Raw genomic sequence first — 18,572 nt, 5'->3', positions numbered from 1 at the left:
CAACAAAAGCAAAACTCCATCTCAAAAAAAAAAAAAAATGCTTTCAGAGGAGGTGATGTCAAAACTAAGACCGTGAACTAGTAGAGTGAAGGGAAGCAAAGAGGGGTTGCAGGAAATGTTTTGAGCAGAGGCAACTGCATGGACAAAGACCTGAATATGAAAGAAAGCATGGCATTTTGGAGGGAATAAAAGCGCTCAGTGCGGCCGGAGAGTATGACCGTGGAGTTGGCAGAGGGAGAAATCTACAGCTTATTAAGGAACCAGATCATGGAAGATCTATCTGGGGCTTGACCTTGGTCCTGAGGGAGATGGGGAGCCACTGGACGTTCTCAAGCAAGAAAGAAATAGCCCGACTTGTGATCTAAAAAGACGCCTGTAGTAGTGGCGTGGAGGGTGATTTGGTAGGGAACCAGTCCAGAGAGACAGAGACAAACAAAAGGAAAAGTTGTATTTTAAAAAGATTTTTTAAATGACCAAACACAGAGTCACAGGACAGCAAGGGAGTTCTTATCAGAGATTTTACTCAAGGAATCAAAGTCAAGTGCATCCTGGCGTTAGTATAGATCCTGCCCACTCTCCTCCCACATTCTCCACAGCGGTCACAGGCCAACGTAAGGATGGCCCAGCATGATTCCAGATCATCAGGTGATTGAATAAAGCATCACACTATATTACAAGAAGCTAACTTGATGAACTGTGAAACCACTTCTGGGCTTTACTGTCCTATGAATTGGATGTATTTATATACAACTTAACAAGAAAGTGGGCTCTGAAAGATGTTCAACTACAAAGGAAAATACCTGGAAAAGAACCTCTGTTAACCAGAAGATCCTACTTAATCAGAGCACCCATTCCCTAGCATGCTTCTGGAATAGATATTATTCCACACACATGCTTAGTACGGGAACTGATGACCTGAGCTGCCAAGGTTGTGTGAACTGGCAGGAGGAGGGTGTCTCCATCCTCCCATCCTGAGAACAAATGTTGGGGTGGAGGCTATATAATAAAAGTTTCCACTGGTAAAATGAATTAGCTTGCATCCATCTGATGGCATACCATGCACTGAAAATGCCGTCTACTAAAAATACAAAAATTAGCTGGGCGTGGTGGTGCACGCCTATAATCCCAGCTACTCAGGAGGCTGAGGCAGGAGAATTGCTTGAACTTGGGAGGCGGAGGTTGCAGTGAGCCAAGTTCGCATCACTGCACTCCAGCTTGGGCAACAGAGCGAGACTTCGTCTCAAAACAACAACAACAACAACAAACAAAACAAAACAAAACAAAACAAAGAGATACACCTTTAGTGACACAGAAATATGTTTATAATGTAGAGCAAAGTAAATATGATAAGACTACAGATTATAGGAGCAATGACTCAACTGTATGCATTTGTCAAATTCATGGCACTGTTTACCAAAGAGAGTTCATTTTACTGTGTCTAAATTCGACTTCAAAAAGAGCAGATTACAAAATGATATTCAAGAGGAATCCAGTGTGTGTGTGTGTGTGTGTGTGTATTCAGATATAAAATCAGAGCCAGGCACAGTGGATCACACCTGTAATCCAAGCACTTTGGGAGGCCGAGGCAGGCAGATAACCTGAGGCTGGGAGTTCGAGACCAGCCTGGCCATTATGGTGAAACCTCGTTTCTACTAAAAATACAAAAATTAGCCAGGTGTGGTGGCATATGCCTGTAATCCCAGCTACCTGGGAGGCTGAGGCAGGAGAATCACTTGAACCTGGGTAGGCGGATGTTACAGTGAGCCAAGATCACACCACTACACTCCAGCCTAGGTGACAGAGTGAGACTCCATCTCAAAAAAAAAAAAAGATACAAAATCAGAAAGGCTCTACACCCCATGTTAACAGAGGCTGCCTCTATTTTAATTACAGATGACTTTTATTGTGTTTTTCTCTTTTTGCTTAAGTGGGTTTTCAGCTTTTCTAGAATGAACAAGTTTTGCTTTAATATTTTAGACTATGAATAGAGAAGCATAAAAGAATACCTGTTGGGGAGGCTGAGGCAAGAGAATTGCTTCAACCTGGGAGGCGGAGCTTCCACTGAGCCGAGATCTGACCATTGTACTCCAGCCTGGGTGACAGAGCAAAATCCTGTCTCAAAACAAGAAAGAAAAGAAAATAAAACGAAGAAGGAAGAAAGATGAAAGAAGAAAGGAGGAGGGAGGGAGGGAAGGAAGGAAGGAAGGAAGGAAGGAAGGAAGGAAGGAAGGAAGGAAGGAGAGAGAGAAAAAGAAGAAGGAAGGAAAGACAAAAAAGGAAAGGAAGGAAGGAAGGGAAGGAAAGAAAGGAAGGGAGAGAGAAAGAGAGAGAAAGAAACTAACTTGGATAAAGAGAGGAAAGGGTAGCTGTGCCCTGCCCTGTGCAGTGCCTCGTGGAAGTTGTAACAGGAAATGGCGGTATGAGAAACCCACAGTTGGTGCTCAGTCAATATTTGTCAAATGAATGAATGATTACAGTGGATCATTTTATCACAAGTCTCTAGTTTAGTGATAAGCATGCCAGTCTCATTTCAGCTCAATATTTTCTCAATGCCTGCTCATAAATATTTTATTCCTTATTAGAGTGACAACCAACTAATTGCATTCAAACCAAATAGTTACCAAGTGCTCAGATCTGAGCTCTTTCATTTTCGTTTCCCTCTTCTTGCCCTCACCCTGCCTCCTGCCTTATTAACACAGATAGGGAACGAAATGCCTCGATACCACATGACTGTTAGAAAGACAGCTTAGGTGTATCAAGTTGAAAGCCAATAACATAAAAAAGAAGAACCAGTAATTTTCCACAGACCTGGCAGCAGCCTCCTTTGTTGAGAAATGGCAGGAAAACAGCCACAAGCCCAGGCCTCTGTCTTCAAAGGCCCTGATGCTTTGTGTGAGAGATGATCCGGCCCTCCCTGGAGCACTGGCCAGCTGTGCAGGCAGCCTTTGCCGTGCTCCTGTGTTCAAGTGCAAAGAAGTATATGTGGGGTGTGTATGGTGTGTGGTTTTGCTGTGTGTGTGTGTGGTATCTGTGTGCTTTCTGTAAGGGTGTGTAGGGGTGAGGTATGTGTGGTTGTGTGTGTGTGTGGTATGTAGTGTGTGTGTGTGTGATGGGGGTATAGGGGCTGTAGGGGGTGTGTGTGGTGTGTGTGTGGTAAGGGTTGTGTGTGTATGTGATATGTGTATGTGGTGAGTGTGCATGTGATGGTATCTGAGGTGTGTGGGGGTGTGTGTAGGATGTGTGTGTATATATGAGAGTATGTGTGGTGTGGGGTGTGGGGTGTGTGGTGTGTGTGTGTGAGATGCATGTGGTGTATCTGTGTGTGGTGTACGTGTGATGTATCTGTGTGGTGTGTGTGTGATGTGTGTATGGTGTGTATGTGGCATGTGGTGTGTGGGGTGTGTGTGTGATGTATTTATGTGTGGTGTGGGGTTGTGAGGGGTGTGGTGTATGTACGTGTGGTGTGTAGTGTGTGCAGTGTTTCTGTGTTTGCTGTGTGGTGTGTGGGGTATGGGGGTGTGTGTGATGTATGTGTGTGTGGTGTGGGGTTGTGAGGGGTATGGTGTGCGTGATGTGTGGGGTGTGTGGTGTTTCTGTATGTGGGGGGTGTGTGATGTATGTGTGTGTGGTGTGGGGTTGTGAGGAGTGTAGTGTGTGTGTGGTGTTTGTGTGTGGCGTGTGGGAGTGTGTGTATGATGTATGTGTGTGTGGTGTGGGGTTGTGAGGGGTGTGGTGTATGTGTGTGTGGTGTCTGTGTGTTATACTGTGGGGGAGACACTGCATGGACATGACTGAGATTATGCAGTGGGATGAGTGAAGTTTGTGTCCACCTTAGAAGGCTCAGAACACATTAAAATGCTGGGGACTTCATGCAGTGACTGAATCAGGCCTAGTTTTCTCTAACTACTAAAATCTCACACACAGTCAGACACAGAAAGGACTTTGGATCACTTTCTGTCATCCACTCAATGTCCAGATGAGAGGGCTGGGCCCAGAGAGGGAGTTGGCCCCGCTGCCTATTGGGAAGGGAACTGTGAGCTGCCCTGTGGGGAGAAGTCGGGGATATCCCTGAGCATCCTTCCCAAACAAAGTATTCCCCTCTGGGAGGCCTTCAGCAATCATATTTCTCATTGCTCAGCATTGAAAACCACTGTTGAGATGGAGCCATCTGGATGGAGTCTGCAGGCCTGGCCAGGTCCCATTTGCTAAATGAGGGCATTGTCTGCAGAGAAAGAGCGTCTTCCTCAAAGGCATGTTAATGACAAGCCAAACACTGGACAACCAAGAATGGACCCAGCTAACATCATGGATAAAGGGAAACCTGACATGCGACAGCAGAACCAGGGAGCAAGTCTCAGACTGGGAGAGCCAGAGTCGAGACTGCTGTGTATTAAGCTAAGGATTCCTCTCTGGCACTTCAACCAGACTCCCTGCACTCACAGCCTGCCAGGATCCCCCAACCCAGTCAGGGACCCAGCCAGCCTCCACTCCCAAGCACCTGTAGTTCCCCAAACATGTCATTCTCTCCCACAGCTCTGAGCCTTTGCACACACTGTGTCCTCTACCATTGCACTGTTTCCCCACATCATCTGTCTGCAGAACTCCTAGAAAATTCATCTCAGCCACCACCTTCTTCAGAGAGATCCCACCCCTTCCCCCACCAGACAGAAGTGACACCTCTTCCCTTTCTGGTGGGTGCATCATCCTCCCAGCCCTCCCTGTGGGCTTGGTGGTATCATTTTGCATGTCTGGTTACCTTACTAGGCTGAGACTTTCTGGAAAGAAGAACATACCATGTTCACCTCTAAAACCCAAGCCTTAGGCCTGCAGGAAATGCTAGCTGTCCACAGAAAAATAAAAAGTGAATTTCTGATACAGTGACTTTTTAATCTATTACTGAAAAAACAAATTACATACACTTAGCAGCTTAACACAATACACACTTACGATCTCACAGTTTCTGTGGGTCACAGCTTAACTGGGTCCTCTGCTTAGGGTCTCACAAATGAAAATCAAGGCGTGGTATCCAGGCCATGTTCTCATCTGGAGACTCATCTGGGGAAGAACTACTTTCAAACTCATTCGGGCTGTTGGCAGATTCATTCCCGTGAGTCTGCAGGACTGATGAGCCAGCTTCAGGCTGGATGGCAGCTGGATCACCCTCAGCTTCAGCCCAGAAAGGAGAGCCTCCGAAGCGAGCCACTAGCAAGACCAAGCCTCACACAACGTGACAGCATCACTGAAGCAGCGTCTCCTCACCACGGCCACATTTCCTCTGTTAGAACCAAGTGATAGGTCCCACCACCAGCAAGGGATGGAAGTTATACAGAGACATGGGGCTGGGAGTCACGGGGCCATTCTAGAGGCTGTCTCTGGCAGAAAGCACGTGGGAAATCTTGTTGGTAAGTGATTCGTCCTAATTTCCCTTTTCCTCCTCCTTTTGGTTCTCTCTCACAGGTGGCTTTGCTGTTGTTTGCAGATCGTTTCTGGGAGAAGGTGCAGCTCCAGTGGCCCCAAATCCTGGGAAAGGAGAATCCATTCAACCCCCAGATTAAACAGGTGTTTGGAGACCAAGGCGGGCACTGAGCCTCTCAGGAGCATGCACCCCTGGGGAGCACAGGGAGGCAGAGGCTTGGGTAAACTCATGCCACAAACCCTGTGGGGGCTGCTACGTCACAGGCCCAAAGGAGTCTCCTTAAGCAGCATCTTTGCAAAATGTCTTTCTCTCAACGAAGAGCATATCTGTATGACTGTGCAACTCTGTATGCTCCTGGGATCAGTAACCCTTCCATTGTTCCTGAAATAACCTTTAATAAAGTGCTTTGGGTGCTATTCCAAGCAAGAGAGTATCTGTGCCCTTTACAGCTAATTGTTCTAAAAGGAGTTTCTAAAAACACTTAAGAAGTCCAGTGATGTTCAGCAATTTACCCAAGGTCTTGGCATGCCAGGGGACTGATCCTCCCTGTGTCGTTAACATCTTAAAAGTGGCCTGGCGAGCTGAGGCTCCTCCTATGCAGGTGGCTGGTCAGCTGCCAGGGACTCACACAAGGGGGCAGACCAGGCTTCATGAGGCCCCCTTGAAAAACATAACACAAGACTATAAATACAAAATTAGATATGAACTTAAATACACATTTAGAATGAGGAAAGAAATCACCACAAATTACAAATGTTTAAAAGTTGACAAGTACCATATAACCTCACAAAGTCCAGAAAAATGACAATACAATTTTTTTCCTTTAAAGTATTTTATTAGTTGATTAGCGGGTATAAATGTACAGTTAGATAAAAGAAATAAGGCCTAGTGTCTGATAGATCAGTAGGGTGACTATAGTTTACAAAATGCTATTGTACATTTCCTTTCAAATCGCTAGAAGGAAATAATTTGTTTCTAGAGTAAAGAAAAGACAAATATTTAAGGTGATAGATACCCAAAGTACACTTATTTAATCTGTACAGGAAGACTCCAGAGTAAAGGGAGGGTCTCCCGGCCTGACCACCTCCCTTCTCCCACCCTATATGTCTTTTCTGAACCTGTCACTTCCCACCCCTCTAAAAGAGACTGTTTAAATTATCTTAGACCTGACCACCCACAACCTTGCGGAATCACCTAACATCTAACCAGTTCCATCCATCCTCTGAATGGGTTCAGGCAGGAAAACAAAGGTACCCAAATCCTGAGCTCTAACCTTACTCTGAGGCACAGCGCCAAGGAATTGAGAGGTAGAAGAGGATGGTGACCTCATCTCACTTTTTCAGAAAACACAAATACTGCAAATAAATACCACATGGAAATCAATACTAAATACCACTATTGCCTGCAAAACTAGAGTTTGAGGTCAGGCCTTCTCCCCTGGATCAGGGGCCCGGGCAAGGCTCATTCACTTCTGCCTGCATTTTCAATGCTCCAGACACGTTCCTTCTTTGAGATTTGACCAAGTCTTTCTCTGTGGCTTGAGAATGCTCTGTCCCTGTGCTTTGTGTACTTCTTATAACAGTGCTTATCCTGTATTTCTGCACTGGTGCCCCTTGAGCTACTGTCTTCAGCCTCAAGTTTTCCAGAATGATGGTGTCTGAGGATTGTCCACTGAGAGGCACCTGAAGGGTTTTCCTGGGTTGGCATGCAGCCCTCCCCATCTCCCCATTCTTGCAGGGGCTGTGGAAAAAAGCACTGAAACCTGAACTGCAGGCTCCATGAGATTGGTACCTGGCTGGTCACGTGTACTCCTGTGTCCAACCCCCAACACAATGCCTGACCACTGCAGATGCACAACAAATAGCACTGAATGAGTAAATGAATGAGAAGTTAGTGTTGCTCTCCAGGTCACACTGTTATTTCTTGCTATTTAAAAGCAAAATCAGCAGCCTCTTTTTTCACACATTTGAATTAGACCCATTGAATCACGCTCCTCGCTCATCACGGTAAGAAGAGTGAGAAAGAAAAGCCATCAGAGGCGCCTTCTTCCCTGGGCACACTTGGTGAGGGGACTTGGGGCTTCTGTGTCATCTTCATCTAAACACCCCAAAACTCTATTATAATTTATCTCTCCCAGCCGAGCACTGTGACTCACACCTATAATTCCAGCACTTTGGGAGACGGAGGTGGGAGGGTTGCTTGAGCTCAGGAGTTCAAGATCAGCCTGGGCAACATGGTGAAACCCTGTCTCTACAAAAAGTACAAAAATTAGCTGGGTGTGGTGGCACACGCCTGTGGTCCTAGCTGCTTGGGAAGATCACTTGAGCCCAGCAGGAGGTCGAGGCTGCAGTGAGCCCAGACTGCACTGCTGCACTCCAGCCTAGGGAATAGAATGAGACTTTGTCTCAAAAAAAAAAAAAAAAGAAAAAGAAAAAGAAAAAAAAAGAAACAGATACTCTCTCTTGTTATCAGAGGAGAGAACAGGCTTGCCCTTCGCTATTGAAATGGAGGTCACCATTTGCCACATGAGTAATTACCAAAATGTCTATTTCCACCCACAGTTGGCATTTTTCATTTCATGCTGAGCCTTTTGGGTTCAGGCCCTGGTGACAAAAATAAAGTCAGCTCCCCAGAAGAAGCAGATCAGCTAAAAATCTCTATATGGGACTTGTATTGATAAACAACGTGACCGGACCTGAATCTCCCCAGAATCCGCACCAGCTTCCCTATCCCTCCCTGCTCTCTGTCACTGATTTAATCCCACTAGAGAAAATATTCTTAACTAGGGTCCTTAGGGATCCCCAGAATTAATAGTGCCTGTAAACTTGAATGGGGAAAAAAATAAGTCTTCACTGTCTTCTAAATGCGAATGCTAAAATTTAGCATTTCCTTTCATAATGAATGTAGGTAACAAAACACAGCTGAATTAGTCTTTGTCACAAATATTTTCACATCACATTTCAGTTGTTGCAGATACTGTTGTTTCTTATTTTTCATAACAGTTATGTTCTATAAAGTTGCCGTGAACACTGAATTAGCACATGCTGAACCATTGTCCTTAGGGGAAGCACAAGGCTAGGTTCCTGTGAGCCGGCAGTCTCAACATTTTCACCAGCCAGTCAACACATAATTTTGTTTTCCGTGTGGTTTTTGTTGAAAAGACACCATATTTAATATACAGTGGATTCATTAACATTGACCTCACAAGCAACAGCAGTGTAACTCCTGGCTGCAAAGAGCTCATCTACCACTGGGGTGATTTTCTCTGTGTGGTGCATTGTAGCCTTCTGTGGCACATCACTTAGCAGCACTAGATAGAACTTCAGCACTGCCCTTCGTGGCCATTTTAAACAGCAACATCACCGGGAAAAAGCATAAAATGCCAAAAATGTGGCACTAAGTATACTGCAAAGGGGACACAGGTTTGCAGTATGAGAGCTGAAACAAGAAGGCAAAACTTAACCAGGCACAGTGGCTCATGCCTGTCATCCCAGCACTTTGGGAGGCTGAGGCAGGTGGATCACCTGGAGGTCAGGAGTTCGAGACCAGTCTGGCCAACATGGGGAAACACGGTCTCTACTAAAAATACAAAAAATTAGCTGAGCGTGGTGGTGTGCACCTGTAATCCCAGCTACTCTGGAGACTGAGGCAGGAGAATCACTTGAACCTGGGAGGCGGAGGTTGCAGGGAGCCGAGGTCGTGCCATTGCATGCCAGCCTGGGTGACAAGAGCAAAATTCTGTCTCAAAAAAAAAAAAAAAAAGGCAAAACTTCACCTTGCCAACCAATCTCATCTGGGGAACGTGCCAGTTGGGCAACCCAAATTTGCCATTGCTCTGTGCATGGGCACAGATGACAGCAAAGGTGCCACAAGTACACATTAATGTTACAAATAAATTTTAGCAAGGAGGTGAATTCACAAATACGTGATCAGTGAACCATGAGGATCAAGTATATCTTACACTTTAAAACATCAATACTTTAAAACAACTGTAGTTATTAGAACCAACTTTTTATCTTGTTATTTAACACATCCAAAAAGAAGCACATATATTTATATATGCTCATTTTTTAATATCTCAAAATATTCTTTGATATTTTATTTCAATAGAATTGGTATTCTTTGTAATCCTATGTGTTTTATTTTTATGCATTTAAAAATGTTATTCTGGCTGGGCATAGTGGCTCACGCCTGTAATCCCAGCACTTTGGGAGGCTAAGGTGGAAAAACTGCTTGAGCTCAGGAATTCCAGACCAGCCTGAGTATCACAGTGAGATCCTGTCTTTACCAAAAGTCAAAACGATTAGTTGGGTATAGTGGCACATGCCTGTGGTCTCAGCTACTTAGGAGGCTAAGGCAGGAGGATGGCTTAAGCCTAGAAGTTCAAGGCTGCAGTGAGCCGTGATCTTGCCACTGCACTGCAGCCTGTTGACAGAGCAAGACCTTGTCTAAAATAAAATAAAATGAAAATGTTATTCTGAGAAGGGATCCTCAGGCTTCCCCAACCTGCCAAGGGGCTCCATGGCACAAAAAAGTTGTATGCTCTGAGGGGGTGGTGCTTTGAGAAGGAAGAACTCCAAAGTCTAAAATGTTTGGATGCACAGCGTAATTTATTTGTTTCCTGGAAAGTCACAGGGTGGAAGTTCTACAGTTAAAAAGTCTGGGTCTGGCACAGTGGCTCACCCCTGTAATCCCAGCACTTTGGGAGTCTGAGGCAGGCAGATCACGAGGTCAGGAGATCGAGACCATCCTGGCCAACATGGTGAAACCCTGTCTCTACTAAAAATACAAAAATTAGCTGGGTGTGGTGGTGCGCACCTGTAATCCCAGCTACTCCAGAGGCTGAGGGAGGAGAATCGCTTGAACTCGGGAGGCAGAGATAGCAGTGAGCCGAGATCGCACCACTGCACTCCAGCCTGGGCGACAGAGTGGGACTCCATCTTGAAAAAAAAAAAAATGTCTGCTCAGCTCATCCTTTACCCAACATTTTGACCTGAGCTTTTTGTTCTCATGATACTTATTAACACCCTGTGGTGTCTGGTTCTTCAGAAGTGCCTTGGAAGATGCTGTTTAGAGGAATCAGCCTCTGTCTCACACATTCCCTGGCAGTGTCAAGAAAGGGATTTCCCAGGCATTTTAAGACCAGAATTCCCAACCTCTCATCTTTGGTGTGAGGCAGAATCTCTTTGGAACCCCTTTCATTGCAACAACAGCTCTCCTAGTAGAACCAAAAGTGACAAAGACAGCAACTCTCCTGGGCCCCGAGATGCACGGTGCACATTCACTGTGCTGTATGGATTTCCTGATGGATGGATGCATCAATATGCTATTAACATGTCAGTGTCTCATTAAATCTGAGTACAAAACCTGTGTTTGCCTGGCGGGATGAACTCCCCTAATCTGATTTGGCAGAGGCTGTAGCATAAATATTCATACAAGATAAGTCTCTTTTAATCTGGGCCTTTGCTCAAGGTAAAGGGGAATGGGAGAGGTTGCTTTTAAAGCCTGTTTTCTGGGTCACTTCTTAAAACTGCAGTATCAAAAAGAATGGTCTTATCATCATGAATCTGTCGTTAAGGAGGATTACACTTTGAAGCTCTTGGATGGACGGAAAGGCAGAGGAGAAATAAAGAGCACACGTTGAGGCTTGCTAAGGATTTCTTTGGGTATTGTGCTCCTGGCTGGCTGCTTTGTTTATAATTAATTATATGGAGCATTTATAGGAAGCCTTCCAGCCTCAGAGCGCTAATGTAACTCACAGGTTCACAAAGCTCCAGCCAATAAACCTCAGCAGAAAGATGGCTGAGAGGATGCACCAAGGGCTTCCATGACCTGTCCAGGCTCAAGGCCCCAGAAACTTTCAGTATCACCTAAGGACTCTGCCCTCCAAGACGTGCACTTTGCACAGGCTCAGAAAAGCCCCCAGCTGTTAATATTATTACAGTGACTTTCTGCAAATATCAGCTGGAGCCAGGAGGTTGAGTGAGGCTGTAGGGAAGCAAAGGACTCTTCAGGGACAGGTAGAGACTCCAGGCTCACATAAGTCTCATGGAAAGAACACAATTCTCTTCAGCTACCTCCTGGAGCTGGGGACACATGGAAACACAATCAGTGGAAATTCATGAAGCAACAGGCCTTGGAAGCCTTAAGCTCTTGGTGCCTCAATTACCTCCTCCTTAAAATGGGAGCAATAGTACCGTTTTCCAGCACTGTTGTGAGCATTAACAAGAGCTAATGCTTACAGAGGGGTAAGTGACAAGTACAGTGCATATATGATCTCACTTAACCCTTACAGCAACCACATGTGGCAGGTCTGCTAGGATTCCCTACTTTTACAGATAGGAGGCCAAGAACAATTAAGTAACTTGCCTGAGACTGCACAGCTAATACATGGAGTCAGGTGCCCTGCATGGTGGCTCATGCCTGCAATCCCACTTTGGGAGGGCAAGGCAGGAGGATCGCTTGAGCCCAAGAGTTTGAGACCAGCCTAGAAAACATGGTGAGGGCCCTGCACAAAAATAAAAAGTCAGTCAGGCATGGTGATGCACACCTATATTCTCAGCTACTCAGGAGACTGAGGCTGAGGCAGGAGGATCGCCTGAGCCCAGTTCAACGATCTAACCACTGCAATCCAGCCTGGGCAACAGAGTGAGATCCTGTCTCAATAATAGTAATGTGATGAGTTATGAAGTTGAAGGCAAGCCGTTTGGCTCCAGGATCCTTGCCCCTAGCTGCTAGGCTATCCTGCATTTATTAAGAAGATGACATTTGTAAAACATGCTGAGTGGTGAATCAACAGTGGCTCTTAGCATCATTATAACCAGGATGTGATCTGACCACCACATGTGCTAGAGTCAGCTTTGCCTGCAGCCTAAACTCCAAACTCATCACCTGCAGAGTCGGTGTCTCTCCAGACTCTCTCTCCCGCCCATTTCTTCTTTGATCCTGCATCCCAGTCACAGGAAGCTTGTCATTACAAAACACGGGCAGTAGGTAAGTCTCCAAAGCTGGTTGCCAAGAATGGCTGCCCTCCTGCATGTGCCTGCTTCTCCTCCAAGGAGAGGCGGCATCTATTCCCACCCCTTGAAGCTGGGCTGGCCCAGAGAAGGAAATGCAAGTGAGACTATCACACCCAAGCCTTGCTCTTAGGAGGTGAAGCTGCCCTCTGCACCTTTTTAGATCTCACAGCCACTATGTTGAAATGGCTACATTGTCTGGGGTATATACCCTGGCATTCGTTGTCTCTCCCTGAGAAAGAATTCAAGACATGAACGCATGTGGGTGGGTTAAGGAGTCGAAAGTTTAATAGAAGAAAGGAGACAGGAGAGCAGCTCTCTAAGAGATAGAGAGAGAGAGAGAAAGGAAGACATCCGAAAAGCAGGGAGGCAGCAGACTGCAGCAGATTTTATAAGCAGGCTGGAGAAGGCTGTGTCTGATTTACTTAGGGCTCACAGATTGGTTCTATCAGGTATGATGTTTACATAGTGTGGGAGGCTAGTCACCCCACCCTAATTGTATTAGGCAAATGGACTTTTTAGTTGATCAGTGCCATCTTGTCTCCTCTTTACTGTACACGTGGCTGACAAAGAGAAGGGAAGATGGAGCCGCCATCTTGAACAAGTCTAGTCCCCAGTTCCTGCCAGCATTCACCCATGCAAGCTCCCAGCTTGCTTGTCTCTGTCTGTAGCTAGACTTCACAGGCTGCTCTTTGCTATAAAATGATTTGGCGCTGCTTTTCATTAAAGAGAAAAGACTTACCAAGGACTCCCATATCCTTACTATCTGCCTAAGTGATTTTTTTCTTAACTCCTTTATCAATGTCTGGAAGTCCAGGCTATGCTCCTGCAAGAGAAACCCTGGGGGATGACACACCACGTGAAGGAGAAAGGCTGCATGGAAAAAAACTGAGGTACCTCAGCCCACATTGAGGCCTCAAAAGTGTGAATGAGCATTTTGGACCTTTGAGTCGAGCTCGAGCCCAGCCAACCCACAGAACCATGGGATATAATGCACTCTTCCTGTTTCAAGTCTCTAAGTTTCCGAGGGAGTTTTTATGTAGTGACAGTGAACTGAAAAAAAGGCTCACCCTCTCACAGCTCCATGCTTTTCCATAAGCTGCTTCCTCTGGGAAACTGGAACACTCCTCCTTCTTCAAAATCCAGCTCCCGCATGGTTGTTATAGAGAGAAACATACCAACACACTCCTAGTCTATTGGAGGGCATAAGTGTCTTTAGGGTTAGGTTCAACTGCTTATGGGTACAATCCAGAGTAATAATGGGTTTTTCTTTAAAAAAAAAAAAAAAGGTTTTTTTTTCACATAAAGGACACCCAGTGGTGGGTGGTGCAGGGCTCAGACAGGACTCCATGTTGCCACGGACTCCTTCTAAGAGGTGAAGCCAGCTGGGTTTCTGGGTTAGGTGGGAACTTGGAGAACTTTTCTGTCTAGCTAAAGGTTTGTGAACACACCAATCAGCACTCTGTGTCTAGCTAAAGTTTTGTAAATGCACCTATTAGCACCCTGTAAAAATGCACCAATCAGCTCTCTGTGTCTAGCTAAAGGATTGTACACGCACCAATCAGCACTCTGTAAAATGGACCAATCAGTGCTCTGTAAAATGGACCAATCAGCACTCTGTAAAATGGACCAATCAGCAGCATGTGGGTGGGGCTAAATAAGGGAATAAAAGCTGGCCACCCCAGCCAGCAGCAGCAACCTGCTCGGGTCCCCTTCCTTGCTGTGGAGGCTTTGTTCTTTCACTCTTCATAACAAATCCCAACAGTAGTTGGGGTGTACTGTTTAGAGGGGGGATTGAGAGGTGAAGCCAGCTGGGCTTCTGGGTCGGGTGGGGACTTGGAGAACTTTTCTGTCTAACTAAAGGTTTGTAAACACACCAATCAGCACTCTGTAAAAATGCACCAGTCACCACTCTATGTCTAGCTAAAGGATTGTAAACACACCAATAATTGCTCTGTAAAATGGACCAATCAGCAGGATGTGGGTGGGGCCAAATAAAGGGATAAAAGCTGGCCACCCGAGCCAGCAGCAGCAACTCACTCAGGTCCCCTTCCATGCTGTGGAAGCTTTGTTCTTTCACTCTTCACAATAAATCTTCCTGCTGCTCACTCTTTGGGTCCTCACTACCTTTATGAGCTGTAACACTCACTGCAGAGGTCTGCAGCTTCACTCCTGAAGTCAGTGAGACCAAGAATCCACCAGAAGGAACCAATTCCGGACACAACTCCTCTCTGCTGCTGCCACCTTCAGCATATAACTTCTATTTTGTGATTCAAGACAGCCTCCCGAGCAACACCACCAGGACTGCATTTGAGCGAGCAGGAAGAGGGAAGGGGAGAGGAAAGCCACTCTTTCTTCCTTGAGGATGCAACTTCCACTTGCACCCCAGGAGGCCCAGCTCAGTCCCATGGCCATGGAACTTTAAAGAAAACTAAAACTGTTTGTCTAGCCAAGCAGGTAACTGAAAATAGGCAGTTTTATTACCAGGAGAGAAGGGAGGATAGATATAGAAGGACAAGTAGCAATCTCTACAACTGAAAATCAGAACCTTCTGGATACCAATTTGGCAATATGTGGAACCGACATATCAGCTACCTCTATCCCTTGCTATTCAAAATATGGTCATCAGACCAGCCTCACCTGGAAGTTTGTTAAAAATGCAAAATAGCGAGCCTGCCTACTACTGAATCATAATTTGCATTTAAATAATATCCTTCGGGGATTTGTTTGCATGTTAAAGTTGGAGAAGCACTGATCTAGACAGTGGTTTCCAATTGTGGCTGTACATTGCTATAACCTGGGAACTTTCAAAACTCTCCTGATGCCTGGGTCACACCCAAAGAGCATTGAATTTCATTGGCCTGGGTGAAATCCTAGGCATCTGTGGTTTCAAAGTGCTCCCCAGGATGATTCTCTTGTACAGACAAAGTGTCAAACCACTGCTCTGAACTATTTGGGAGAAAGGAATTGTCTCACAATTACTCCAGAGTCAGACCCAAACTACACTTTCTTATTTTCCTTGCTAGACATCCACTTTAGCTTTCTTTGCTTTATTTCTTTCAGGAGTGAAGTGGTACAATCACAGCACACTGCAGCCTCAACCCCCATCCCCCAACCCCCGGCTCAAGTAATCCTCCTGCTTCAGCCTCCCAAGTAATGGGGACTACAGGCATACACCACCACCTCCAGCTAACTTTTCTTTACAGCTGTGTAGAGACTGGTTCTCTTTATGTTGCCCAGGATGGTGTCTAACTCCTGGGCTCAATGGATCTTCCAGCCTCAGCCTCCCAAAATGCTGGGAATACAGGGTGAGCCACCACATTTGTCCTCTTCTGCTTTCTTGACTGTACCTTATCCCATTTTCTTCTTGTTGGCTGTGCCAGTGCATACTTAATGATGGTTTGGGAATAATGCAGAAAGTTATCCTGCAGCACAGAGTAGCAGATGACCTAAAACTGGAAGTCAGACACGCGACCCTGCCTTTTAGTGCCCCACCCTGGGATTTTCCACTGGGCCCCTCCTCTGCAGCTAAACCCACCACACTGCTCATTGCTCCTCCTCTCCCTCCACTCCTCCCTTAAAGCCCTAAGGGAGGTACTCCTTGAAACTTACCTATTCTTTATCATTGTGCAGAGTAAATTATTTCTTTTCTCATTATGTTGTTCCTCTGAGGGCTCTCTTTTCACATTACATGATTCATTAGTAGGGGCAAGGAGGGGTTGCCGAAAACTCCGCTCTGGAGGGAAAGCATGCCACTCCCTTGGGAGACACAGCAATTATGGCAAATGATGTTTTAAATAATAATAAAATAATTCCTCTTTAACATTATGCATTTCAAACTATTTTAGAATTCATGTCTGACTCAGGACCCAGAAACCATTTTTTGTTTGTTGTTTGTTTGTTTGTTTGTTTGTTTCAAGATGGGTTCCCACTCTACCGCCCAGGCTGTAGTGCAGTGGTGAGATCTTGGCTCACTCCAACTTCCGCTTCCCAGGCTCAAGTGATTCTCCAGCCTCAGCCTCCTGAGTAGATGAGACTACAGGTGCAAAACACCAATGCCCACCTAATTTTTGTATTTTTTGTAGAGATGGGGTTTCACCATGTTGCCCAGGCTTGTCTCAAACTCCTGAGTTAAAAGCGGTCCACCCACCTCAGCCTCCCAAAGTGCTGGGATTACAAACATGAGTCACTGCACCCAGCCCAGAAACCATGTAAATATTGATAAATTGACTTCTTAAAAGTAAAAGTTTTTGTACAGTGAAAACATACCGTAAGCAGAGTCAAAAGGCAAGTGGCAAAATGGGGGGACACACACCCCATTTCACAGAAGAGCTAATGGGCTAATCTCCCCGGGACATGAAGAGCTAATCTCCCCGGGATATGAAGAGTTCTTAAAAAGCAAGAAGGGAAAAGCTAACAGTTCAGTTTTTAAATTGGCAGGAGGTATGAAAGGCTAAAGTTAACAGAAAATAGAATCAAAGGTACCTTACACATAAAAAATATAATTAGATAAACGTAATTTAAAATTACACTGAGAGGTTTCTGTTTTCTGATCCAGCATGTAGTGAGTTTGAAAGTTGTCACTCCATCCTAACAAGAAAAAGGCTGGACAGGTTGAAAATCAACAACCCTTCTTAGATCTGCCAGAGATCTGAAGTCACAGGGCAAACCATTTCCCAAGCATTGGAGAGAGAGGCAGATGCGGAGAATTCCAACTCATTGAAGCAGAAACCCAGAAGCAGAAACATCCAATGGAAGTGGGGGACAGGGGTGTTTCATTTTGTTTTGTTTTTGTAGAGACGGAGCCCCACTATGTTGCCCAGGCTGGTCTTGAACTCCTAGCCTCAAACGAACCTCCCTCCTCAGCTGGGATGTCAGGCATGCTGGGATGACAAGTGTAAGCCACCATGCCTGGCCCAATGGAAGTAGTGCAAGATATGTCATGACTGGCTTTCAACAAAAAAGTGCAAGGCTCACTAACAGGCAAAAACAGTTTGAAAAGACAGAGCAAGCATCAGAGCACACTCAGATATGACAGGGATGTTGGAGCTATTACCCTAGGCATTTAAAATAACTATGACCAGTATGTTAAGGGCTCTAATGGACAACATGTAAGAACAGATGGGTAAGTGGATATCCATATGCGGAGGACCTAAATCTACAAAACTACTAAAAGAAAACAGTGAAGAAACTCTCCAGGACATTGATCTGGGAAAGATTTCTTGAGGAATACCCCACAAGCACAGGCAACCAAACCAAAAACAGACAAATGGGATCATGTCAAGTTAAAAAGTTTCTGCATAGCAAAGGAAACAAACTAGGCACAGTGGCTCACAACTGTAATCTCAGCACTTTGGGAGGCCAAAGTGGGCAGATCACCTGAGGTCAGGAGTTCAAGACCAGCCTGGCCAATATGGTGAAACCCTGTCTCTATTAAAAATACAAAAATTAGCCAGATGTGGCGGTGTGCACCTGTAATTCCAGCTATTCAGGTGGCTGAGGCCTGAGAATCGCTTGAACCCAGGAGGCAGAGGTGGCAGTAAGTCAAGATTGTGCCACTACCCTCCAGCCTGGGTAATGGAGTAAGACTCTGTCTCAAAAAAAAAAATAAAAAATAAAAAAATAAAGAGACAACCCACAGTATGGGAGAAAATATTTGCAAATTATCTATCTGACAAGTGATTAATAACCACAATATATAAGGAGCTCAAACAAGTCTACAGGAAAAAATTCTTTTTTTATTTTTATTTTTATTTTTATTTTTTATTATACTTTAAGTTCTAGGGTACATGTGCATAACGTGCAGGTTTGTTACATATGTATACTTGTGCCATGTTGGTGTGCTACACCCATCAACTCGTCAGCACCCATCAATTCATCATTTATATCAGGTATAACTCCCAGTGCAATCCCTCCCCCCTCCCCCCTCCTCATGATAGGCCCTGGTGTGTGATGTTCCCCTTCCCGAGTCCAAGTGATCTCATTGTTCAGTTCCCACCTATGAGTGAGAACATGCGGTGTTTGGTTCTCTGTTCTTGTGATAGTTTGCTAAGAATGATGGTTTCCAGCTGCATCCATGTCCCTACAAAGGATGCAAACTCATCCTTTTTTATGGCTGCATAGTATTCCATGGTGTATAT

The 18,572-nt window shown here is 45.3% G+C and overlaps 1 protein-coding gene across 5 annotated transcripts in view; it reads left to right on the top strand.

Annotated features, from left to right (window-relative positions):
* AOAH (acyloxyacyl hydrolase) overlaps positions 1-5,896 on the top strand; it is a 220,240-nt gene extending 214,344 nt beyond the window's left edge. For 2 of the 5 annotated variants that reach the window (XM_026447152.1, XM_026447150.1), the window contains one exon: positions 5,458-5,896. In XM_026447152.1, coding sequence (XP_026302937.1) covers positions 5,458-5,586 — 129 coding nt within the window. In that variant the 3' untranslated portion in view covers positions 5,587-5,896. Of the gene's footprint in view, positions 1-4,228; positions 4,348-5,457 lie in introns of all 5 variants that reach the window. The other 3 variants (XM_026447156.1, XM_026447149.1, XM_026447154.1) reach the window with 3 other exon arrangements.
* Positions 5,897-18,572: the final 12,676 nt, after the last annotated feature.

The sequence above is a fragment of the Piliocolobus tephrosceles genome, chromosome 8, assembly GCF_002776525.5.
Source record: "Piliocolobus tephrosceles isolate RC106 chromosome 8, ASM277652v3, whole genome shotgun sequence".
In the NCBI taxonomy this organism is placed as follows: domain Eukaryota; kingdom Metazoa; phylum Chordata; class Mammalia; order Primates; family Cercopithecidae; genus Piliocolobus; species Piliocolobus tephrosceles.
The sequence above is the reverse complement of the archived record's forward strand: the minus strand, read 5'-3'. Positions and strand labels throughout refer to the sequence as shown.